The sequence below is a fragment of the Buteo buteo genome, chromosome Z (genome assembly GCF_964188355.1).
Source record: "Buteo buteo chromosome Z, bButBut1.hap1.1, whole genome shotgun sequence".
NCBI lineage: Eukaryota > Metazoa > Chordata > Aves > Accipitriformes > Accipitridae > Buteo > Buteo buteo.
This window is the reverse complement of record NC_134204.1, coordinates 32,041,309-32,066,962: the sequence shown is the minus strand read 5'-3', so window position 1 is coordinate 32,066,962 and position 25,654 is coordinate 32,041,309. Positions and strand designations below refer to the sequence as shown.

The following is a 25,654-nucleotide window of genomic DNA, read 5'->3' as shown; positions in this document are numbered from 1 at the left end:
CCTGCGCGGCGGAACTCGCGGCCCATGGAGCAGAGCACGGCGGCGGCGGCTGTGTGGCGGCTCCGCGCGACCGGCGGCCACCGCGACCGGGACCGCGACCCGGACCGGGGCCACCCGGCGGCGCGGGATGACGGCGACACGGGCGGGAAGAAGCGGGGCGGGCGGCGGCGGCGGCAGCTGCCGCCGCAGCCGCTGCCCGAGGGGCGGGGGGCGCCGCTGGTGCTGCTGTACCTGCTGGGGCTGCGGGCGCTGGTGCACGTCTCCCACCGGCAGCTGCTGAGCCAGCCGTCCGCCGCCGGGCCCCGCGAGTTCAGCGCCCCCCGCGCCAGGTACGGCAGGGGCGGGCTGCCCCTCCCGCCGGGGCCGCGGCCGCGGAGGATGCGGCGGAGAGCCCTGGGGCGCGCCCGTGCCGCGCCAGCCGGCGGGCAGAGTCCGCCCGCTGTTGGTCCCGGGGCGACGGTAGCCGCGGGTGCCGTTTGCTTTCCGCAGGGAGCCCCGGCGGGACGCTCGCCGCGGCGGCCCGGCCCGGCCCTCCCTCCGGGCGGGCGGGGGTTGTCCCGGCTCGGCGGCGTCCCGTTAGAGGTGTCGGTGCAGCGGGTGGGAGTCCGGCGGGCTGGCTGAGGCTGAGCCGGTGCGGGCCTCTCCCGTCAGCTGCTGGGTTACCGTCCTTCGCGGAGCGCTGGGGTATTCCCCTGCCCTCGGCGAGAGCTCGGGGCCCGCTCGGGCACTCGCGGAACGTAGGTGAGAATGTTGTGAGGGCTCCAGGTCTCACACTGGCTGCCCCGTAGAGGTGCCCTTCGGGGCTGACCGAACAGCGCGTGCTCTCGTCGTATTATGAAGGCCTGGGCGTAGGGGAAAGTTTCTTTGCAGGTTCTTAGTTGGTGTAAATCTTGCCAAGAGTGTGCTTATTCAGACGTTCAGGGAAGAGTGCGTATGTGCGTGCAGAACGTTGTTAAAGGTAGAATCTTCAGCTTCTCCGTTCACCCTTTTGTTTCTTTTTGCATCGATATGTTCAAGACGGGAAACCAGTAGTTTGGTTTATTATTGTGATAAGTAGGATGAGGAGCCCTGAGTAAAGATCAGTACTGTATGCCCGTTACCATAATGATCTTTGGCATCTTGACTACAGTTATCTCCAGATGGCTTTAGTCTCTTCCACTTCCTGTCAGTTTTGAAATAGGACAATGTACAAAAACGTTACCGCTGTAGATAAATTGCGTACTAAATGTTGAACGTGTTGATGCTGAATGTGTAATTTGTCTCTTACAGGGGGTATCTTGACAACATAACGGCAATTGGGCCCAGAACAGTTGGAAGTCCAGAAAATGAAGTTCTTGCAGTTAACTACCTCTTAGAACAAATTCAGGCAATAGAAAGAGAAAGCACAGATGCTCACAAGATATCTGTAGACATACAGAGGCCCACCGGCTCCTTCAGCATTGACTTTTTAGGAGGCTTTACTAGTTACTATGCAAACATAACCAATGTCATAGTGAAGCTGGAACCCCGAAATGGAGCTGAGCATGCAGTGTTATCCAATTGTCACTTTGATTCCGTACCAAATACCCCAGGTAGGTCCACATGTTCATTCTGTTTTTCTGTATATTACATGAGCCCCAGAGCTTGGCTCGCTGTCTTCTTGTATCAAGCAGCATTATAGCCACGTGCTAGAATACTGCATGTGTCAACTTGTCTGCTTGATTTCCATGAGATTCAGTATTTAGAGAGACAGATTGGTCCTATGGAAGTCAGGATTTCACTCTCACTTTCTGGTAGGCAGCAAATTAAAGATAGCTATATTTTGATTTCTAGAAAGTTTGGTTATATCTGACTTCCTTGTAATTCACTGCTTATGCATATGGTTCATGTGCTGCTTCCACCTGTCATTCAGGTCTTTCCATACTTCTGTAGTGATTTAATCCTGGCTTTCCTTTCACAGGATGCTTTGTGCCAGAGAATGTTCACACTCCCACTAACCAGTCTGTGTTTTCCCCTCCCTTTGCTGGTATTGTACTTTATGTCAAATTTTTAGTGTTATATCCTTAAGCGATGCCAATTTTTTTTTTTCTTTCTGCATTCAAAGCTTCTGTCTCAAAAGACTGTAGTGATCAAAGATTAAGGTACTGTTGCCTTGGTAGTGTGTACATCTCTCTCGCTGCTGCTTTCACTGTCACTGTTGTGTAGTCTCTTATTCTTGTCCCTCTGCATTTTTATAAACCTAATCATGTTAAATAATTATTGCAGCAAGGGTGTAAACAGCTTTGTAAATACATGGTTTTAACAGTGCCAGGAAGGTAGGGAACTGAAAACTGCAGGAAAACATTTGTTGCAACACTCAGCCACAGGTGTGTGTGTGTGCCTGTCATTGCGGTTGAAGAATACCTACAGATTTCAGTCACTAAAAGCACAGCTTTTACTGAAGTTTCTTCATTTACACCCCACGTGGTATTTTATTTTGGGGGATAGACCTTCTGTTCTTTAGCACATGCAAATAGCCTTCATTATTGAGAAAACAGTCAGGTATTGGGTAGAGAAACAAAAACTTGCTGTACTCTTTGTGCCTCTTTTCTGTCAACAGATAGTATACAGAACTTCTCTGTCTCCTCAGTCATGTTTAGGCAAGATGAGTCTCCAGATGAAGCTTAATAACTGCATGATTATTATACATGCTCTGTGATTTAGGAACTTCAGAGATGCTAATTACTGTATTTATAGTCTAAATATGGCTCCCTAGACTTAGAGTACTTCACAGGCATAATACAATGATTATTGAAAACTGCCTTTAAAGTGATGCCCGAGGTAAATTGTATGTCTGTTTCTATGGGTTGTAACACAGGATTATGTTTACATCAATTACTTTCTTTATAGTTACTCTCACAGTAAAATATTTCACCAACCTTGCACAGAGGTGCCAAAAAATTTTAGGGATTTTTATAGGTTTGTACAGAAATCTGTGGAGGAGCTAGAAATTGGCCTGTATGCTTGCCTTAATCAGAAAGCAGCCTAGCCCTTTACCACAACAGTGAGGAACTGCTCTGTGTTTTGTTGTCTTAGTGTGAAACTTGCACATAACCTAAGCAACAACCTTTTGTTTTCTATTCTTCTGTATTTCTGTAAGTTATTTGTTTACATCTTTTTTTGATTTCCCAAAATGTGTTAATTAACCAGAATCAGCAGGACTCAGTGGTTAATGAGTAATATAGTTGAAAATCAGATAATAAAACATAATCTGCTGTTGATGCTTATGCATATGTAATGAGTAAAGCAAAACTCAGTAAACCATTAGAGCTTCAGTGTTAGAAAGCTTGAGTTCCTTGTGAAGGAAAAACATGAACAGAAAATTTCTAAAACATGTCTCTTGTTCTAATGGTACTAATTTTTATGGCCTTTTTGATTCTTTTCTAATAAACTTGAAAGCAGAAACATCCTTAAAATTATCATCACAGATATAGCTGATAACATGGTTTTATCAGTTTACTGTTATTTGCCATAATATCTGTTTTAACCTCCCATCAGTTTTGCCGTATATGAAGTATTTGAGGATGATAACTTTCTCTGTGAGCTTGTGTCATAATCTATGGCTACATGGCTGCTTTACTCAGATGTAAATCTGTATGTTTGTTGAAACCAATAACTTGTTTTTCTTAGCTTCACAGCGAGGCAGATAAGTGATTAGCCTCGCTGAAAACTATAATCGCTTGTCTGCTGAGTTCTCAACACAGCATAAGTTAGATAAAAGAACTCAGTGTGGCCAAGAGTAGACTACTGATAAATTTGGGTGGCAATATAATCAGGGCTTTAAATCAGATGTTTGGCGGGGGCTTTTTGGAAAGCTTTTGGCAGAACAAGTAATTAATTTCTGAGAAATAGATCAGAGAACAGTGTATTGGAAAGATTTTGGTTTTATTTATTTATTCTAAAGTACTTCCATACAATAAGCTAAGGCTAAAATTTAGACTGAGATTTGTATGGGGAACATGCCCTTTTCATGGAAGGGGCAGATATGTCTAAATTCTGCCAAGTTACAAGCTTTGGAAAAGCTGGGGGTTTATGTGTAAATTAAACAGTTTTAGCAGCTAACAAGGCTGTCCTAATTGCGTGCTGAGGCCTGACCACACTGTCGTCATCTCAATGTACATTAGCATTATATATGCAACCCAGGCCTGAAGGAATGAGGTTAAATTTCTCTGTTTGCTTCTAAATGTTATTGATTAGAGTGGGGTAGGGAGATGCTACAGCTTGCACCAAAGTCAGGGAAATGGAGCAATGGGTGACCTTGGCTGAAAGATGGGTGCTTAATCAAGATAAAAAAAGTGGTGGGGTATGGGAGGAGGTGTGAGGAAGTGAGAGTAAGTCTAGAACAGTGTTGGATGAGGAACTCAAAGAGAACAGACTACTGAGCTCAGAGCAAAAGGGGTTTTCTGCAAATAAGAAGGGTGGTGGAAAGCATCTGGTCATGAAAATACTGTATTATTATGTATACTTTCATTTTAAGAATGTTTAAAGGTGTGAATTCTGGTGTTTCCTTTGCTTTACTTTGCAGTCTTGGCCTTGTGTTACTTTGAGGTTTTGTCCACTTACTTGAATGCATTGTAACAGCGTAGAATGCTTTAGGGAGACTTGTGTGGGAATGTTTATTTTTTAAAATTTGAGTATGCTGTAAGTGAAAATTATGTTCTTGTTTATTTGTATTGTTCTTAGAAAAAATAGATAATGATCACTTTGCTTGCTTAGTAACCTAGTTAGTCTACTTTGCTTGAGCAGTAGTATTGGATCTGATATCTTGTACTTCACTTGCTCAACTTTTGAGCATTATTTTTCTGTCTGCCATTGCTTTTAACTAGTATAGACAGAGGGTACAAGCAGTAGCAGAAAACGTACGAAAGCTTGGCATAATTGTACCTCAGATTATCTTCTCTGGTCTTTGTTGCAGTTCTGTGTGTTTGTTGTAAGCCATACTATTCTGCTGATTATTTTAAGGTGCCAGTGATGATGCTGTTAGCTGTGCAGTGATGCTTGAAATACTCAACACACTTTCAAAATCGTCAGAGCCCCTGCAGCATGCTGTCATATTCTTATTTAATGGTGCAGAAGAAAATATTTTGCAGGTGAGAATATGCCAGAATTACAAAATATATCTCAAAGCTGTGTATTAAGACTCTGGCAAAGGAAAGAGTAACTGCAGATTTGGCTTGTATTTAATCTGTTGAAATATAGTTAAATGCCAGTCTTAACATTCTGAGGAAAATGTGTTTGATTTCAAAGGGAAAAATATACTTAGATTAAGAATATTGTCCATATTAATTTAATTAGAAGACTTGGATTTTCTGCATCTGTGTTGTAAGTGATCTGGCTGCCTTGTCCAATCTTGAGTTATGATCATATGTGATGGAAAATAACATTTAGGCTGGTCTGGAAGATATTTGACCTATATATTTTTTTTGTTTTCCCATCAAGGCTAGTCATGGCTTCATTACACAACATGAGTGGGCCAAGTCAATTAGAGCCTTTATTAACCTGGAGGCAGCAGGTGTAGGAGGAAAAGAACTTGTTTTTCAAACAGGTATGAGCTTGCAATGTGTCCAGTTTCTACACTAGGATAATTTGATAATAAACAATGTAGACTTCAAGGAGTATTGAAAGTGACTCATAAGCAAAAGACAGGAGAACCTCTGTGCCTCTCTCCCAGCCCTGTGCAGCAAATAAGTTGCTCTCCATCTTTATATACTTGTAGGCTAAAGCACTGCCACAGAAGTTGCCTTGTAGGTGGGAAGCCTGTGTAGAACAGAATTACAGAAGTTGTATTTACCTTTTACATCAAGGTAGTAAGGAGAAAAACAGATTTGGATATCTTGTATATCTTGCATACTTCTATTTCATATGCTTTGTTTAATTTTCACAGCAGCTCTTTCAAAATCTATGCAGGGAGTTGTTGGCATTAGAACTCCATCTGCTGCTCAGGAAGCAGCAAAACTTCTGTGTTTTGTAGGGTACAGTTAAACTTCTGCTCCATCCTAGTTGGACTGCAGACTTCCATCTACTGCTGGAGCCGCTTAATTGTTTACTTGCACTGAACGCTTTAGTGGAGAGACTTTTCTCTAAACAACAATTTTGAGGTGTGATACATAGATGATAAATTGGAAACTCTGCCAAAGGTTGTGACTTCTTCATTAGTGCTAGGTCTTTTTTGAGAGGTGGCTTATATACTCTGCCAATGAACACTCCAGGTATCAGTGCTTTCCCCCCCACACCCCAAGTGTAACTAATTCTTTCTCTCAAGTATGAGTTATTCAGCTGACACAAATGCACTTAGTATATACCCTGTGGGGCAACAGAGTTAAAACTCTAGTAGTTCCTTTGCATTATTTATTTGTTACTGTAAAGATAGCACTGAAGTTCAAAAAGTGGTTGTTGTGGAATTTCTGCTCATCTTTTATTAGGACCTGAGAATCCTTGGTTGGTACAAGCATACGTAGTTGCAGCCAAACATCCCTTTGCCTCTGTGGTGGCACAGGAAATATTTCAGAGTGGCATTATCCCAGCAGATACAGACTTCCGTATCTACAGGGACTTTGGCAATGTTCCAGGTATGTTATCAGAAGGCATGTCAATGTGCATTATGCAGCCATTCATCTTAAGTTTATAACAAGGAAACCTTTCTGTGGTTCACTATGTGAACGTCCTCAAATTTGGTTTGTCTTTCAGTTTGGGAGCAAATTTTCCTGCTTTTTTGCTAAGGCAAGAGCCTTTAGATTTGGTTTGTCGTGTAGGTTATTAAGGATTGTTTTTGGAGACTGCTGTTTTCCAGAAAGAAACTACATGGTAGAAAAGTTTCCTCAAAATCAGGAAAACACTGCATGAATTAACAGTATGCTGTCAAATATTCTGTTTTGAAACATTTTGGTAATGGTGCCAATAACCTACTTGCAAGAATTAAATGTCTGTACCTAATGGATAAACCATAATCATCTTTTTTAAAGACAGAAATGTAGTAATTAATGCATTTTTGTTACTTTTTTTTGTCATAATCAAGCACAGGACAGCAGTTACTGGTTTTGCTAATCTGTTTACAGTTTGCTATCCATTCTGCAGAGAATGACCAGTGGGGAAAAAATGTGGTACACACAATGCAAACACAGTTCAAAGGAATGTAGACTTCTGTAAAATCCTTGCTGTCTGGCACAGGTGGTCATTGGAGTCACTTTCAAGAAAAGTGATATTTCTGATTTGATTATTGGAACAAAACATGTTGGCATATTCTGAACTGTTCCAAAGTGTGCTTCTAGCTTGAAAATAAAGCAGCTGATTTTGTACAATGTGTTCTTTATTTGTTCAGAATTGTACCTGGATCATAAATGAATTCTCACTGAACTCTGTTTTTTCTAGACAAATAGAAATAGAACAATTGAGTTAAAAGAACTAGTTTGTTCCTCTTTGTCTACTGGTAGAATTGAGGAGTGGTTTGTTAATCCTCTGCAAAACTGTGAGGATTCAGATTGCAGACAGCAGCTTTTTGCATGTGCAGCTGAGGTGGTGTGTGTTTGGGATACACTGAATGTATAATTGATCTTGTAGAAAACTTTTTTTTAAAATATTTTTTGTTTGTTTTTACAAATTAGTTGGACTTTTAAGAGTTCTCAGACTGGCTAGTTGAAAAGCTGTTTACAAGTTAGATGTAAAAAGAACATACCTGGTATTTTGAGAAGGTGTTCATATAGTTTGAAAGTGCTGCTTTTACTTTACAATGTGGATCTCTATTTACTAGTAAATGTTTGGAAAGCACCTTGTGCATCTTTTCTGAAGCTGAGATGATTAAGAATTTTCATGTGTTTCTCCAGTAGAGATGAGTTTGTGTACAGATGTCATGCAAATCAATACATTAGAAAGGACAGATATTTTAAAATGTTTTAAAGTGTCCATTTTTAAATACATGTGTGTTGTGGTTTAAGCCCACACAGCAACTCGTCACCACGCAGCTGCTCACTCACTCCATTCCCCCCCACACTTCAATGGTATGGAGAAGAGAATCAAAAAGAAAAGAAGTAAAACTCATTGATTGAGATAAGAACAATTTAACAACCAAAGTAAAATAAAATGTAATATTACTAATAAAAAAAATAAATAATTGTAATAGAAAGGAAATAACACAGAAAAACACTCCAAGAAAAGACAAGTGATCCACAATGCAATTGCTCACCGCCTGTGGATTGCTGCTTGGGCATCAGTCAGCAGGTGGTGAGCAATTGCGTTGTGCATCACTTGTCTTGGGTTTTGTTTTGTTTGGGGTTTTTTTGTTACATTCCTTTGCATTAGTATTGTTGTTGTTGTTAGTATTGTTAGTATTACATTTTATTTTACTTTAGTTATTAAATCATTCTTAACCAACGGGTTTTATTTTTTCTTTCTGATTCTCCTCCCCATCCCACTGGGTGGAGGGGGAGTGAGCAAGTGGCTGCATGGGGCCTAGTTGCTGGCTGGGCTTAAAGCACAACAACATGGAATCCCTGTTAGTCTTCCTTCTACAAAGCAGACTATTTTGTTCATTTTTAAGGATAGTGAGTGGGCTACAAAGTAGAACAATGGTTTTGGTGAAAGATATCTGAGGCTTTCACATGTTTTGAGGTTTTAGGTTTATGTAATTTCAAACATGCTTTTTCTCTCTCTATAGGAATAGATTTGGCTTTTATTGAAAATGGTTATATTTATCATACAGAATATGACACATCAGACAGAATTTTAACAGATTCCATTCAGAGAGCAGGTTGGTATTTCAATAATTTGGTAATTTACTGAAGAGTAGTGTTGTAGCTGCTTTTTCATTTTGCTGTAAGACTACCATCGCAAGAAATTCGTAATTTTAATTACACGTTTAGAACATGCTAGACATGTTCTAAAGAACAAAGAATTAACTGAATGCATGTCTTTCAAATACAAAGGAAGTATTTTGTCAACTTGGGAAGATAAACTTTATCAGCATCCAGTGATGTTCATTTGAAAGTAACTGTGGAATCTAGTTAAGGTTATAATCTAGCCATTGATACCTGATTGTTCAGTGTTCTGTGTTCGTTTTCTCTCAGTAAGTCCCCTTATTGATTCATGTTCATCATAAGAAGTTTATGGTTAAGTTGGTGGCATAGTGACTGATCTGCCAACAGAGTTTTTCTCTTGTAGAATATATCTCAGTCAAATTTCTGTGGTAGCACACAGACTGTGGATAAACAGGATTTATTTTCTACTAACAGGTTGTGCTCATAGGAGGCTATTTGACATACTGCAGTAAAGAAAATTGCAGTAAGACCTTCAGTTTTGCAGGAAAAATTAACGTAATCCTAAATGCCTGCAGGATTTTGACCATTTCCCTGATTAAGCTTATACAGAAGCCAGCTTAGATGACCAACATGAATAAGAGTTTTAAATGCTTTCTTGTGCCAATGCAGTTGCAAGACAGTAGCACTTCTAAATTTCTGTTGGACAGGTGATTGTACTGGTCATGGTAGTTACGTAGAACAGCTCTTGCTAAACATATCACAACTAAAAAAAAAAAGACAAACTTTTTGGCCCGTAAGCACTTTTACACAGCAAGCAAAAGCAAAATGAAAGTTGAGAACAATTGTTTTGATTACATGTGTTTTGGCTGTACTGGGAGAAAGGAAAAGGTTGTTGATACCTGTAGGCTACAAAGGAAAATAGCCTCGTCTCCTACCTTACAGTCATCTAGGGAAAGAAGGGCACATCACGCACAGTCACTGAACCATGGAGGCGTTACTAGTGGCAAGGAGAAGAGGAGTAAGTTTAGGAAATAACAAACTCATCTATGGGTTAGTCTGAAGTCCGGTGCCTTAATACCAGACCTGAAGAAGGGATTATGGGCTGGAAGCTTGATTACTCTCTTCATTGCAACAATGTTTAAATACATGAAGCTTCCCAAGTGTACTTATTTTAGTGACAGCTGTATAGATTAACTCATGAAAATAGTATGCTGTGCATACCATGGAATACCTATTTCAGAATAATCAGTTGTATATTCATGTCTTTGAGGATATTTCAATACAGTTTTATTTTTAAGAACACTTGTATTTTAAAGAATGCTGTGTACTAATTCATCAACCCTGATGTAGTTATGTATCTGCTTTTTTAATAGGTGACAACATTCTAGGTGTCCTAAAATACCTAGCAACATCAGACAAGCTGGCTAAATCTTTTGAGTATCGACATGGAAATGTTGTGTTCTTTGATGTACTTGGTTTATTTGTCCTGGCTTATCCTGCTCGTGTTGGCACCATCATGAACTGTATTACAGCAGCAATTGCTTTTCTTTATTTAAGCAAGAAAGTATTACAGCCCAAAACTAGAGGTAAGCCTAGTTGTTAAAAAAAAAAAAAAAATCAATCATATTACTCTTTAATGAATAGCAGTTAGATGGAGAAGTATTCAGATGATTAAGGCATCTTTTAGATAAACTTCAGAAATAAATTTTAGGTGTGCAGCATAACATAGGAGATGCTTTGTGTTTTTTAAATCAACTGTGAATAATTCTGATGAAGAAAGACTGTGATAGGCCTAGATGTCTAGCATTTATGAATCATGATTACATCTCTTATGCTTTCATGAAAAGTAAATCATTTAAAGATCTGAAAATGGAAAACAAACCCCAAAACTTGCTTAGTATCTATATAAACTCATTGTTCTGGTAGCACAGGTAGGGCTTCAGAGTTCCTTCTTTAACACCTGTCCATAGGCAGGAGCAAATAAGTAAACAACAAATGGGGAAAAAGACAGCAAAGCTTAAGAAAGGGTGTAAAACAACTTAAATCTTCTAGTTAGACCTTTTCGGGTATGTGTAGGAGCATACCTCTTTAAAAAAAAATCAAACCAAAAAAACCTGCCAACCTGCCTCCCCCACCCCACCCCAAAATCCAGCAAACTTTTTCTGGAGTAAGAAAAAGTTACAAGAAAAGCTAGTCCAACTTTTTTTTTTTTTTTTTTTTTTTGAGACGTGGCTCCACTGGTGCCCTAGAGAAATTTTTACTACCAGGAACATGATAATCTGCAAAATACACTATTACTCTGGGAATAAATCTTGCAGCAGGGAAGACTGCAAAAAGACTTGGAAATAAATAGGCTAAGTGATTTAGACGATGCTGTTAAGAAATCTTCAGAGTGGACTCCTCAGGCAGTTTTACTTTGGTCATTAAAGCAATTATACAGTGGGGTAACTACAGTCTTGGTGATGGTCTGGAGTAGAATACATGACTGTTGAATGAATCTTCTTTCTTCTTCATAGCTATTCATAACCTGAAGAAGTTCTTTACTGCATTCGGCATAACACTGATAAGTTGGGTCTGCACGCTGGTGACAGTCCTTATAGTGGCAGTGTTCATCTCCGTCATTGGACGATCTCTTTCTTGGTACACCCATTTCTATGTTTCTGTGTTTCTGTATGGCACTGCAGCTGCAGCTAATCTTGTTCTTGTGCATACGCTAGCCAAGAAGTTCTTCCTCAAGGTAAGCTTGACTTCATTGCTAATGTTGAAGGGTAATGTAGTGTTTAATCTGTGGAAGACTTAATTTTTGAGTTGATTAAAAAGATGCAAAAGGTTTTCTGTATTGGACAGATGTATTTAAAATGTTGCTGTAAAAATTGCTACATCTAAGCATGGGGATGGCTCTACTAAATCAGAGAGTTAAGAGCTTTGTGATTTAAGGCTTTCTCCTTGCTAATGACCTTCAGGAGCTGCTTCAGAAAAAAGGGCAAAAACCTAGTAGAATACAGTATAAGGTACTGTTTGTTTCTCTATCTGCACCTTGCCTTCCTTCCATCACTTCAGTGATAAGAGCGCAGAGCAAGAGCTGGAGAATTTAGGTTTTTTGATACTTTTCAATGTTCTTGATGATAATTACAGAATCTACATATTTACTGGCACGTTCTTTGAATCTTACCAGATTGTTGCCTCTGAATGTACTTCCATGACAGGTTCCCTAAATTTAATAATTTATTTTGGTACAGTACCTCCTTATGTATCTTTTAGTATTTTTATTCTTTATTTAATCTGATTTATCATTTACATTTTGTTGTGAAACTTGGGATTCTAGTTCTCTCTGTTTTATTCTGTTCATTTATTATGCATGTTTTGGTGATGTCATTTGTATTTCTAACGTTCTAAGCAAATAATAGGATTTTTTTTTCAGATGGTTCATTTGAGAGCTTTTTTCCTACATCTGTCAGAATTTCTAGTTCTGTCATGCCCTCTTCCAATACAGTAATCTGTGCTGTACAGAGCTTTCTAAATGAAGCTGTTGTAAAAATTTTGAGTAGTCATCCATCCTTCTATGATTATTCTGATTGTTAGCTGTTTTGACCACAGCTGGAGATGGAACAGAGCTCTTGATAGTCCATGCTCTTTTCTACAACAAGTAAAGGTCATTTAGGCCCCTGCAAGGCTCGGTGAGGATTCGGTGGTGTTACCTTTCCATTGCTGTCATTCGTCATGATTACTGTCTACCTACCTTTTTTGCTTAGAATTCTTTTTTATGGACTAACCAACGTGATTCTACTTGCGTAGTAATGGCATAATTGTAGCTCACAACAATCCCGTATGTTTAGATGATAGTTTAATGATTTTGTATTAAAAACAAATACGGCTGTGAGGTGGTGCCTTGAGGTATCTGACAGATGATGCTCTTCCAGGGCAGAAGCTGACTGCTTGAGCCTGTTAGGTTTAGGTTTTAGGTGCAGTAATATTCAGTTGTTCAGCTTGCTGTTACTTATCTTCTCTGCCATTTGTACAAGCTTTGGGCGAGAATTTAGGAAACGTAAGCTGTCAGCCAAATCCAGCTGCATCCTTGGATGTGAAGAAGTTTTAAGAATTTACTGAAATTTGATTGTATGGAAAGTTTGGGCGGATCCATCATGTCTTTACCTGGAAGTGGGTTTTTTTAAATTGTCTGGGGGAGGGGAACATTAATTGGTAATATGTATGTGGTGGTGTCCTTTTGTGGAAAAGATGAGCCAATTATAAAAGAGATGCGATGTTCCCATTTTCTAGTCTTTTGGAAGAGTTGATGGGAGACCATACTTTGATAACAGTTCAGCCGTTCCAGGCTCTGTATTTACTTCTTGCTTGCTGATTGTCTGATCAGATAACCAACTTGATGTCATGAGTCTCTTAATTTTCTTGCATGCTGCAGTTTGCAATACACCATACAGTTTATGCTGCCTCTGTAACTTACATTGTACTTAGAGTTGCATAAAAATTTTGGAAGCTAATCTCTTACTTGGCTGTCACAGGCAATGCCTTGGTGTTTTCTGTTGTGAATTAATAAGCTTTCTGGTTTTGAAGTAGGTTTGGCAACTCATATGTTTCTCCCCCCCCCGCCCCTTTTTTTTTCTTTTTTTTTTTTTCCTACTCAGCCTGAAACTGAACTACATGCTTTTTGATAGCCATTGTTCACGCAAGCAGTTGTTCTTGCTGCTAGCAGGTTTCATAGTTAAGAATCTTGCACTACAAACACTGTAGCATTGCCCGTGTAACCTAAAAAAAGCCCACAAAACCAAATCACATTTTTGATGGTTAAACTTCCTTCCTTTTTGAAAAGGTATCTAGTATTACCTGACCCATGACAGCGACAGCTGTGAACTAGTAACTGAGCTTGTATAAGAAGTGTATCAACAGGTACCGTTCAAAAACAGGCCTAGAATCGCAGGAGATACAGATAATTTTTTCACACATAAGTACTACATAACTTTTTTATATGCTTCACAAATACCAATGCTTTTTATAAAAAGGGCTTATTTGCCTGTGTATCTGAAACATTAGCCTTCCATCTTCTTTGTGTTGTAATTTGTACATTCCCTTCCTCCCTTCACCCCAGCCCATGTAATCTCTTTTTGAAGCTATGTCAGAGCAGATCTAAAAAATGAAAAAAAAAAAAGTATACTGTCATGGATAACTCTAAATGGTAAGAAAATGGTGAGATGATGCTTGTCAAAATTGTTTTGTCCAAGGAAAACAATTATATACAAGAAATAAGGATTTTTTTCTGTGTGTTCTCATGAGATGTGATACATGGAATATGCTCAGTAATGAGTGTATTTGCTTTTTTGTTACAGAATATGAATGAGCAGTACCTGGGAGATATTTTTTTTGATGCCTCATTGATGATTTGGTCTATAGCATTGGCTGTGGTTACTCAGATGGGCCTTTGTTCAGCATTCATTTGTACATTATGGGTAGCATTTCCTTTACTTGTTAAGCTGATGATCCATAAAGAGTTCAGCCAAAAAGGTATGAATTTTGAGGGGGGAGGTTGTATTCCAAAACCTCTGCCCCTACTATTGGATATTGAATGTTTTCCTCCAAACTGTTGTTTAAGCAAGAGAAATCCCAAACTTCAAATCTGAATAGTCAAAGTAACCATGTGACGTTTTTGTAACAAGGAAGAGTGTTCATGAACTAAGGACAGTTTGAAAGTATGGAGAAGCTCTTTAAAAAAAAAAAAAAAAGACAAACCCTGAAAAGCTTACTGTGTCTCAAGCTAAAAAGAACAATACTATGTGAGGTTATTAAGTGATCAGATACTTTGATGGACAATAAAAGTTGTTAAAAAATACTGTAATATTTAAACAGTGTTTGGAACAGAACACCTGTTTAAATTTTTTTTGTAATACAAGAATTGTTTTGGGGTGTTTTTGGAAGAGTTACATTGGCATTGGCCATGCAAAATGAGATCCCCTTTTCATATCCGTGAAAGGGGTAAGGACCAGTGTTGTGTATGGGACCTTGCAGCAGTATATGGATATATTAGTAAAGCTGTGTGTTTATGTCCTTTTAAGCTTTTACGATTTTTTTGTCTTCTGTTTTTTTGTGTCCCTTATAGGTGCCACAATGAAGTTTGTCATGATGTACATGCTCGGAATGTTTGTTCCGTATCTGTATATGTTGTATCTTAGTTGGACTGTATTTGAAATGTTTACACCTATCATGGGACGAAGTGGTTCAGAAATTCTACCAGATGTGGTGTTGGCAGGATTTATTGTGGTCATCACTATGATTCTGTCATCCTATTTTGTAAGTAGAATTTGTAAATGTTTAAAACTTTTAAACTTTCTCTAGAGTTTAGAATCAATGTTTTTCTAAATTAATACTTGAAGTTAATGATAATTTGATAATATCTTAAGTGTTAAGGGAAACTTCTAGGAAACATGTCAAAGATTCTATGTTTTGTATTAGTCAAAGTCATTGAAACGGGTTACAAAAATATATCTGCTCTATGATGATGTAGTAAAGATTGGTGTAAAATATGCAATTTAATGCTGGAGTTTGAACAGATATTCGTTTCAGGTCAAGTATAGTATGTAGCTGAACAATACATATACTACACTTAAAAGAAAATTTCTTGGAGGTTTTTTTTTTTGTCTGCTGCCCTTGCCACAAAGGTTCTGAGTTTTTGTTGGCAGATGTTTTAAAAAACAGGAAATCATTGAAAGCTCCAGGAAGTACTCATGTTATGTTATTCATTTTGGTTATAAATACTGAGGTTACCAAGAAGTGTCTTGTGTCAGGTAGTACTTCCAATGGTATATTTTTAATGTACTTTCAGTTCCATAACTGGATTTTAGAGTTAGACGAGTAGCGTCATATTTCTTAAATCTTGCAGTTTTATAACTGGGCTGTCTTTTTATTCTCTAGATTAACTTCATTTACCTTGTCAAAAGTACAAAAACGACGCTAATAACTTTAACTGCTGTGTTTGTAGTCACTCTGATTCTCGTTTGTAGTGGAATCTTCTTTCCTTACAGTTCTGATGCAGCTAATCCAAAGCCTAAGCGAGTCTTTCTCCAGGTAAGAAAAGCCTTGCATATCATATTGCCTCTATTGGTTGCAAGAGTGTTTGTTTTTTTCAAAGCTTAACCCCCCACCCCACCTGCCCCCAAAAGAATAACCTTCCCTTTCTTGCTTGATTTGAAAGCTCTAACGATTATTCCTGGATTTGAAAGAATTGCTAATGTTTCCCATGGTCAATCTCTGTGTTCAGTTTATCTGTCAGAGGAGCAAGCTTTTTTTAGGGGGGTTTGAAGTGTGAGAGTTGAGTAAGCAATGATAACTTAAAAAGTGAATGTGATGGGAGATGAGCAAATACTTACAGGCACAGTCATCTTTGGAACATAGGTATTTTTATGGTATGTTTCTTTTATCTGAGTAATTCTCTCTCTGTATATTCATAAATACTCAGAGATGTGTTCAGTGCATACTGAAAATTGAGTAGACCTTAAGGATTGACATGGAGGTATTTCAGAATCACTTCTGACTCTTCTGAACTGTGCAGGCTCCATCATCTTTCTCTGTGTCTTTTTTTTTTTTTTCCCCCTTGTAGCACACGAGTAGAAGATTTCATGATGTAGATGGAAACGTGGTTAAAAGTGACTCTGGTATATGGATTAATGGATTTGATTATAATGGGATATCTCACATAACTCCCCATGTACCTGAAATCAACGACACCATTAGAACTGCATGTGAGGAGCACGCTCCTTTCTGTGGCCTTCCTTGGATTCTGCCAGTGCATTTCATGTTCCGGTTGGTGTGAACACAGCTTCACTTGAGCACTTACTGCCAAAGCACATTGGTCATTTATGCAATCTTGCTTATGTAAGGGAAGAAAAAAAGTAAGGCTAATCTTGGTCTAAAAGTAAATAATCCTTGCACTTCAGAAGACACTTAAACTTCTGTCTAGGTGCAGTGTCTTCTGCCAGAATCTCTGCAAGAGATTGCTGGGTCTGCTGCAGGAGCTGTAGAAGTTGATGTGTGGAAAATCCATGTCAGCACCAGTGGAAAAAAAGGTGAAGGGGGCCGCCTTCCAAAGGGCAATTCAGAGTAGGAGTATGTATGTCTCTTCCTTTCTTCCCTGCCTCACCCCAGCTGACAGCAGAGGAAGTCTAAAGTAGCTGGTCTCTGTGGAAGAAAACAAGCTGCTGTGGCTATTTCTCATACCCCAAGAATCTTCTGAGCAAAAGTGTAGCGATTTGAAGAGGCAAATATTCTTACTTATTTTATTGTTTTGTAAATTAAGGCGGATGAAGGTAATGAACATACAGGTGACTGGTTTTCTATTAATATGCACGTTAAATATTTGTCTGGCCATAAGATGCTAATTTTACCTGCCTTCTGCTAGGGTCAGTAACTTTTGAATATTTCATTTAGTAAGCATACAGTCAGCTATGCTGTACAAAAACTTCTCGGCTTCTCATATTTAGTACCTCTGAGTGTTGCATTGAGAATATGCTAAAATGTTTGGGGTTTTGTTTTTGTTTTTTTTAACAGGAAAAACTGGTATCTTCCTGCTCCAGAAATTTTTCCAAGAAGCCCCCTTCACTTTAAAGTTCTGTCCAAGGAGCTGATGCCTTGGAACTCTGTGAGGTTAAGCTTTGAAGTATCTGGTGAGTGACTGAAGCTTCTGGTTTGTGATTTGTGTTTATTTTTATGCCGATAACAAATCAGGTTTTGACTCCAGTACGGCAGGTTCTAATGCCATTCCCAAGATAGTGAGCTTTGTGAGATTAGCATGAATTAATTCAGTTTCATAACACGCTAGAAGCTGTGGGTGTTGTGTTACAGTTGTTATCTGGGGTACTGATAACCTTGTCTATTTTGAGTAAGCCTTGATCTTTTTATACCAAGTCCTTTCTTAAAGTCGATTTTATAGCTCTGTCCCTCTCCTACATCATCATCTCATTTATCTCACCACTTAGAAATAATTGAAGCTTCTTCTGTACACAAGACAATTGCATCATGTTGTGAAAGACAGCAATAGTAATACATAGATAACATGCTACTACACAGGAAAATAAATGGTTCTTCTACCTCTACCTGTTGATACATCTAGATACATATCCCTGTCTCTGCAGGTCCAAGTCACATGTCTCTCTATGTTCGGCCACATGAAGGGTCGGTTCTGTCCACCTGGTCTCTCGGGGATGGTATACCAGTTGCTAGCTTAGGAGGAGACTATTTTGTGTTTTACTCCCATGGGCTGCAGGCTACACCGTGGCACTTCTGGGTAGAACTGACAGTGAGTATGCTGCTGCTGGAAACGCAGCAATCCCTTGGTCTGCCCTGTTGTCACCATTTCTGCATTCTTATGTGAAAAATGTTATAATAACTTCCTTAAGCTTTGCTTTATTTGATAGATCCTAATTCTAGCTTCCCTCTTTTAATTTCTCCCTCAGCTTTATATATCAGCTCACATATATTTTTGATACTTAGTCCACTAACTTGCCAGACAGCCAAAGGGAGAATATTTTCCATGTCTCCATGGTCTTAGGTTGTAAGTTTGGATTTCTTTGATCTTAACCTTGTAGTTCTTGAAGTTTTATCTTTATTACTGTTATTTCAGAGTTCTTTTTCCTATTGTGAGTAGTTTCCTTTTGATGTATTTTGTTTGGTTGGTTTGGGGAAATTAGAGGGAGTCCTTGGTGGGAAACTTACCTGTCTTGAAGCTGAATAGAGTTGTAAAAGCTTTGTTTTCTAAATTTTCTTGTATGTTATTTTCAGTTGGAAGCAAGGCTTCCAGCATTGCTGTTCCAGTGGGATTTATGACCTCCCTACTCTGTTAACTTGCCAGTGAAGAACTTTTTGCAGATCTATATGTTTTTTTATTACAGGTTTAACAGTGTCTTATTCTTTGAGTAAATATTACAAAAAACTTTAAAAGTTCAGGAAGTCCCTTGTTCCTTTCTGGATCAGGCAGTCTAAACACTTAACCAAATAATCCTCTGAGGGTATTTGATAAAGGCAGACAGGAATCTGCAGTGTGGCAAGCTTTGCAAGATTGATAGTGGCAAAGCTAGGCAGAAAAGCCTTTTCATCCTAAGGATCACAATAGAAGGATCAGTATAAATACTGTGTTGGAGTCCATGTCTTGATTTGTCAGCAAAACGAACAGATACAAACTTTGAAGTTGGAGCATGTGCAAGCTATGTAATGTCAGAGGCACTGTGACCTGAATACCTAGTTGCAAGTTCAATTCATATTGAACTTATCATGTAATCAGACTGGTATGTTTGAAGACAGGAAGTGTTTTAACATATAGGACAAAAAGCTGCAGGATGAAGTTTGTTGCATAGATATCAAATCTGTAGAAAAGTGTATCTGGATTGATCTTATGTTTAAAAGCCATAAAGACTGTGTCACCCTTTTCTCACTTTCAGGCCCCAGAAAAGCATTCTGATGGAATAGTCTCCCTCGCCATAGCAGCACATTACTTTTTTGGGGAAGATCAAAAGTCACCTCAACTTTATGCCTTACTGGAGAGGTTTCCAAACTGGACGTTTTCTTCTGGTTGGTCCTGCACTTACGACCTTTTTGTCTTTTAACGTTGACAGTAATGCAGCGCTAATAGGGTAATCTGTCTGATGCAGAATGCTGTTATAGCAAACACTTTCTAACAAGATGCCAGAGACTTTCACAAGAATTTAAAGTACTTTGGTGACAAATGGTGTTTCTTTGGCAGTTTGACTATTTAAAGACTACTGCTGTCTTGGGGATATGACTTCGTGTCAACATGAATGCAGTTCACCTTGGTTCTTCCACTGAAATGGCAGTTTGACTAGTGGGTTTCTTAAAAGGAAAACTGCATTTGACAAGGTAATGTTAGCATATTATGCCAATTGTAATGAAAGGGCCTCGTGAACTTATTTTGATATTATGTAAAATACAACTGTACTTCACGCACATGTGGGGACTATCACCTACCAATCCTATCCGTCGTATTAAAGTAAGACCTTCAGCTAAAGGATGCTTGTTCACGTGGTAGGGGGGCAGAGGTGGCAAAGTTCTAAACATTGCTTTTGTCACTGGATGAAGTCACTGAAGCTATGCTGCTTGTGTAGGTTGCATTCCCAGTCCTTGGCAAATGTACAATGCAGAAAAATCGGTATTATGATGGAATGTGGTAACTATTTATCTAGATTATCTTCAAATAATATGTTGCTGTTAAACTTAGTTCTTACCCTTTTGCCTGTCCCCTCAGTGTTACAACTTGAGTGGGTAAGTTTGACCTAACTATCATATTGTGGTTTTTTTCCTGTTGGGATCTTTCAGTATCAGCGTGTAAGCATGGTACTTGCTCTCTTGTATGTAAGAGTGCTAAATCCCCGCTCCTTTATGTGGATGTCTTATAATTAACCTACTTTATACTTCAAGTTATCTTCTAATTTGTTAGAATTGGCTAATTTTTGGTATCTCCTCTGGAGAGACTTTTGGTAATGTGACAGTATTGCACTTCGCTAATACGTTTAACTGTTTCTTAAAGTACAGTTTGCTTTCCATAAGGAAAAATACCAGGAAGAGTCATCTTTAAAAAGATCTCTAATATTTCTGGATTGCTTTTATTTCCATAGGATGGGTTTTGTAAATGACTGAGAATGCTTTAAAATATCTTCCAGTTTTAATTGACAAGCTTTGAGTTCAGAAGACACTGATCTCTTTGGGTTTTTTATACTCCCAGGTTTTTTTAAGTGCAGTGTAATATTTAATGTTAGTTTCTGAAATTCAAAGAACTCTGTGTACCTGGAGAAAATTCATACTTTTTTCCAAACTATGTATAAAACATTGTGACATGAATACTATGCTACAAATTTTACAGATCAGTATTTTGTTCATCTCATGAGTATTGCCAAAATTGCATGCAAAGCAGATTTTGTGCATGCATCATCATTTGGAGTAAAAACATTCTAGTACTGGGAAGTTTGCAGGGCATGTGAAAGAAAATTTTGTGACTAATTTGTGTGAGCTGTGATGGACAGCAGCTCCCTGATTGGGTATTTTTCCTTCAAATTGTTCTGTAGTTGTGGTTGATAGTGGCAAGAACCAGTTTCATTTGCTGCAAGGTACATTTGTGAAGACTGTCAACTGGCTCATGGACTAGAGTAAGAGGTTTAATTACTGTAATCATAATGAACTGTCCATCAGTATCTTAAAACCCGTGGGTCCTTCTACATTAACATGTGCATTAATCATTACTTGCTTGATTGTATCTGATTTGAAACTACAATCCCTGTATTACACATTTACTGTTTTTAAAAAAGTGCTATTAATGATTTGAAAAATGGAGGTTTAGTTCATAACTCTTGTGTCTTGAATCTCAGCAAATGTTTTGTACTGTACTCTAGCTGATGTACAGCTAGTTAACTAAAGTAGTGCTGATATTTACTGTCTTCCTCAGTTTTGATTTTTATTTTGTGTTTTGCCTCTGATTTAAGGCTTTGAAAAAGTGCTATGTGAAGAATTTGTAGTGGGAGCCAAAAATATAAAAATGCCTGTTAGAAATGTCTGAAACTTCAGTGAAGCAATAACTTTTGCTAACTCAGGATTTAGCCTTTATTAAATAATTTAATTATGAGGGATGTCTGGTTTGTTATAAATTTCTGTCTTTGTAAATAAAAGCAAAAATCAGTGAAACTTGATTTTCAGCATGATTAAAGGCATATTTGAGTTGTTTTTATTCATTGCACTATGTTTTATTTACGCTTGGGGTAGAAATACTTTTAAGTGATGCTGGAGTTAGCTAGCATTAGAGCTACGTGGAAGATAATGCATGGCCGAAGACTGTAAAAAATGTTAAAATGAGAGCCCTGGCTGGTTGCCTGGAGAGGAAGGTTCTTCCTGAAACAAGATGTGGTATGGAAGTCACTGGTAGCAAACCTAAGTACTCTTTGCAAAACTGACAGCTGAGAGCAAATTTATTGTTGATCACAGGTAGAAAAACAGGATGGAAAATTTTGCTGTTTCAGTGTCTGTCTACTTCCCTATTCAGTACAAGCAGATTAGTCTTTTACTGTCGTTTATTAATTCTCATAAAAATTGTGTGTCTTACTCTGTGAAATATATGATAAGCAAGCAGCTGGTAATTTTAAGGATAGAAGGGCATGGGAGTAGAAAAAGTCTTTATTCTTAGTGGGGGCAGTAAGCCAGTTGATTGGAATTACCCTATGTTCATCTGAAACAATTTACATACACAGGCTTTTCTAAATTGCTTTACTCTTCCTTAATGCTAGAGTTCTTCCCTGACTTTTGATGGCTTTGAGAATCTATTATGTTCTCTATTAACATACATAGTACTTTGTTTCATATCTGTAGATAAAAGAGCTTCAGAAATAAGCACTTTATCAACTTAAGCATGTGGTTGCAAAGCAGGCCTGTACCCGTTGTGGTTATACAATCTAATGCAGCATTAGAGCGTCACTGTACCTTCAGATTGCCTGTCAAGTAGAAGCAGACTGTTGAGCTGAGTGGAGCTATTCTGTGTTAGCAAGACCCATCTTTAATGTCTGTTCATTGTAGGTTGCGTTACAAGCCTGTTGGAAGAACACTAATCAAATAGACAAGATCTAACAAGTCTATACAGAGCTAATTGTAGCATATGGGACATAGCTGCTGAAGAGTTTGCCTGCATGGTAATGCTGTTCACTACTTTTTTCCTTGAGGGCAAACCTAATCTGGTTCTTGATAATAGTCAGGAAGGAGCCTGCAGGATGACCCATTTTAGAACTTGATGTGTGGTCTCAGTGAAGGATGGTTAAAAAGCCATGCAAGATCAGTAACCCCAAGTGCTGTCACAAAACTGTGTGCTTCAGTGATGTGAAGTTGCGCAAGTGTGACTTCTGTTTTGAAGCTAGAACATGGATTCTCAAGTCTTAATGAAAATCCGTTCCAGTCTCAAAGGATAAATTAGTCCTAGAAATTAGGCTTCCCTGTTCACTGCAGAAGAGGTTCTGTTGGGCTATGACACTTTATGGTTCTGACAAAGCTGCGGATGCAGCTTGAGAACATGCCAAGGATAAAGCTGAGACTTGAGCAGGAAGTATAAGCCAATTTAGGGACATCTAGTCACTGCTACCTATATTTCAAGCAGGGTGTCAAGCACCACTGGCCATGAACAGAACAGTTTTTTTCAGTTTCAGAAGGCTGTAAGAATCAGTCTTGAAAGTCAGCAGTAGTTCATCTAGAAAGGAGTAATTCTGCAGTTGGGTCTGAGACTCTGGAACAAATAGAAGCTTCAAAGCCAATAGGTACAGGAGAATTGAAGTAACTGTCTTAGAAAGCTGCCCATGCACGGTTTATTCAGGGTTGTTGCTTTTTCTGTGTGTGGTGATGTGGTGTTTCTTTTTTTTTTTTGATAGGAAACAATAATTTGGAAAAAGTTATGAGTTTAGGTGCCTTATGTCTGAACTGTTTAGCTAGCTTCAGTCTCCAGTTGTGTGCTTTTGTAAAGTCTCTTTTCAGTGCTGTCTGGCAGGAAACTCCTTGAGTTTACTTATCTTTGGTGGTACATGATAAATAGAAAACTCAGCAAGTTGTATTTTTCTTTCAGAGTGGTATGAGAAAGCTCCTTCCTTTTCTGTGTTTAAGCACTTGGGACTACTTTTGCCACTCACCACAAGCTGGCATTCATCTCACTGCCCACTAGAGTATTTCAACAGTCTTCAGCTCTAGGATAGGAAACTATGATGAGACAGTAAATTGCATCTGTGGCCTTTTTTTCTTGGGGCCTCTCCTTCCTTCAGTGAAGCCAGCCTACCACCCTCAACAAGTTACCCATCATCTTTTATATATAATTATAGCTGTAGACAACTGCCCTTGGTGTATGAGAAGGGACCTCTTTTGTACAGGTTCTTGCTAGGTTATGCGTTCATGTATTTGTTTACTTAGGAGTGAATCTCAACCTGTAGCTTACAGACACTTCAGCTTTAAAACTATTTTAAGTTGGTTGCTTTGGACTAAAACACATTAGTGTAAAAACAGCTTACTTTGGTTGACATAAGTGATGGTGAAAATTATCCTCAGAAATGTGACTTGACTCAAGCAGTTTTGCATGTATACCCTGCGTGAGAGGATTTTTTTAAATGGGTAGCAAGGAATCCAGCATTGTTGCTGTTTTTCAGAGACAGTTGGTTTTGTACAGGATGAGAACCAGATCAAGAAAATTTCATATGCAAATGCTGGTGAAGGAGGAAGTTGGACATCTTTCTACAGCATTTGATGGCTGGTAAGAACCAGGGCAGCCAGTTTTATGTGAGCTGGATAAACAAAGTATGAGAGGCAGTGAGTTGGAATTCCCTAGACAATGTTGACTCCTAGCTGGTTAAATGGCCCATTTTTCCTATGTGTATGTTGAGGGTAATAGTGCATATTTGTAGATGAATAAAGCTTTTGTGGTGGGTTAATCTTGACTGGCTGCTAGGTGCCCACCAAACTGCTCTCTCATGCCCTCTCCTCAGCAGGCCAGGAGGAGAAAACGAGATGAAAAAGCATATGGGTTGAAACAGGGAGATTACTCATCGGTTACCATAACAGGCAAACCAAACTGTCCTTGGGGAAAATGAATTGACTGCCAATTAAAAATAAAGTAGGATAGCAGCAACAACAAAAATAAAACCGCCTTTGCCCAACCTCCCCCTCACTCTTCTACCTCCTCTTCCACAGTGATGCAGAGGGATTGGGGATGGTTAGTCAAGGGTCAGGTCATGGTCAGTCTGCAACAACTCCTCTCTGCTTCTCATTCCTCTTCTTGCTGTTCTCCAGCTCCAGTGTAGGGTCCCTCCCATGGGACAGTCTTTCATCAACTGCTCCAATGTGGATATTCCTCCCAATGGGATACTCCTTCAGGAACAGACTGTTCCAGTACCAGTCCCCCATGGGCTGTCACTCCTGCCAGAAAACCTGCTCCTGCGTGGGCTCTTCGTGGGCTGCAGCTTCCTTCAGGGCTCATCCACCTGCACTGGTGTGGGGTCCTCCAGAGGCAACAGTGTGGGTATCTGCTCTGATGTGCTCCACAATGGGTTGCAGGGGGACAGCCTGCTTCACCATGGTCTTAAAAAGATCTTAACTAACTGCTAAACAACAGTAGCACAGTAGTAAGATACTAATATTAAGAATGTTAGTGTATTGGTTAATGTATGTTTTTACTTACACAGCTCCACAGGCTGCAGATGATCTCCGCTCCAGTGCCTGGAGCACCTCTTCCTTTATGGGTCTCCCTGTCTGCAGAACTGTTCCTCACATGTTTTTCTTCCTCACTCATCTCTCTCACAGCTGCTGCACAGCATTATTTCCCCCCTTGTTAAATATATTACAGAGAGGAGGCACCAGCTTGGCTGAGGTGTTCAGCTATATCCCATGGTGGGTTTGTTGGAACTGGCTGCACCTGACACAGGGGCAGCTCCTGGGCTTTACTTACTGCAGCCAACCCTGCAGCCCCCCCTTGCTACCACACCCTTGCCCCCTAAACCCAATACACCTCTTTTCAGAACAGTAGGTGAATGTAACTTCAAAGGTGCACTAATAAGGTAACTTTTAACTTAGAAGCTTGATACTTTCATCCTGTAAAACAAGCCATACAGCTATGATGTGGCAAACTAAAACAATCTTCATTGGGTAGTTTTGAGAGCGTTGTTTCTCTGAGATAACCTACTTGAGAAGTTACTGTCAATGGCTTGGAGTCAGAAATAGTTATTTTCCACAGGAGTAACTTCAAGTAAAGTTGAATACATTTGTCTTTTAATTACAGGTATAACAGCAGTGAAATTGAAATACAAAATTAGCACATAAGATTTGCATAGAGAGAATTACTACTAAAGAAGTACAAACTTCTAAAA

At 39.1% G+C, this 25,654-nt stretch overlaps 1 protein-coding gene across 2 annotated transcripts; it reads left to right on the top strand.

Annotated features, from left to right (window-relative positions):
- Window positions 1-21,501, top strand: ERMP1 (endoplasmic reticulum metallopeptidase 1). 2 transcript variants are annotated; one of them, XM_075019919.1, is made up of 15 exons: window positions 1-329; window positions 1,270-1,571; window positions 4,981-5,108; window positions 5,458-5,563; window positions 6,441-6,587; window positions 8,669-8,761; window positions 10,142-10,354; window positions 11,285-11,505; window positions 14,111-14,285; window positions 14,878-15,068; window positions 15,690-15,842; window positions 16,375-16,577; window positions 17,322-17,437; window positions 17,906-18,069; window positions 19,208-21,501. In XM_075019919.1, exons 1-15 carry the CDS (start codon window positions 25-27, stop codon window positions 19,370-19,372), a joined length of 2,682 nt encoding a protein of 893 aa, XP_074876020.1. In that variant the 5' UTR covers window positions 1-24; the 3' UTR covers window positions 19,373-21,501. The 2 variants fall into 2 exon arrangements, with proteins under 2 accessions (XP_074876020.1, XP_074876021.1); XM_075019920.1 differs by lacking the exon at window positions 8,669-8,761.
- Window positions 21,502-25,654: the final 4,153 nt, after the last annotated feature.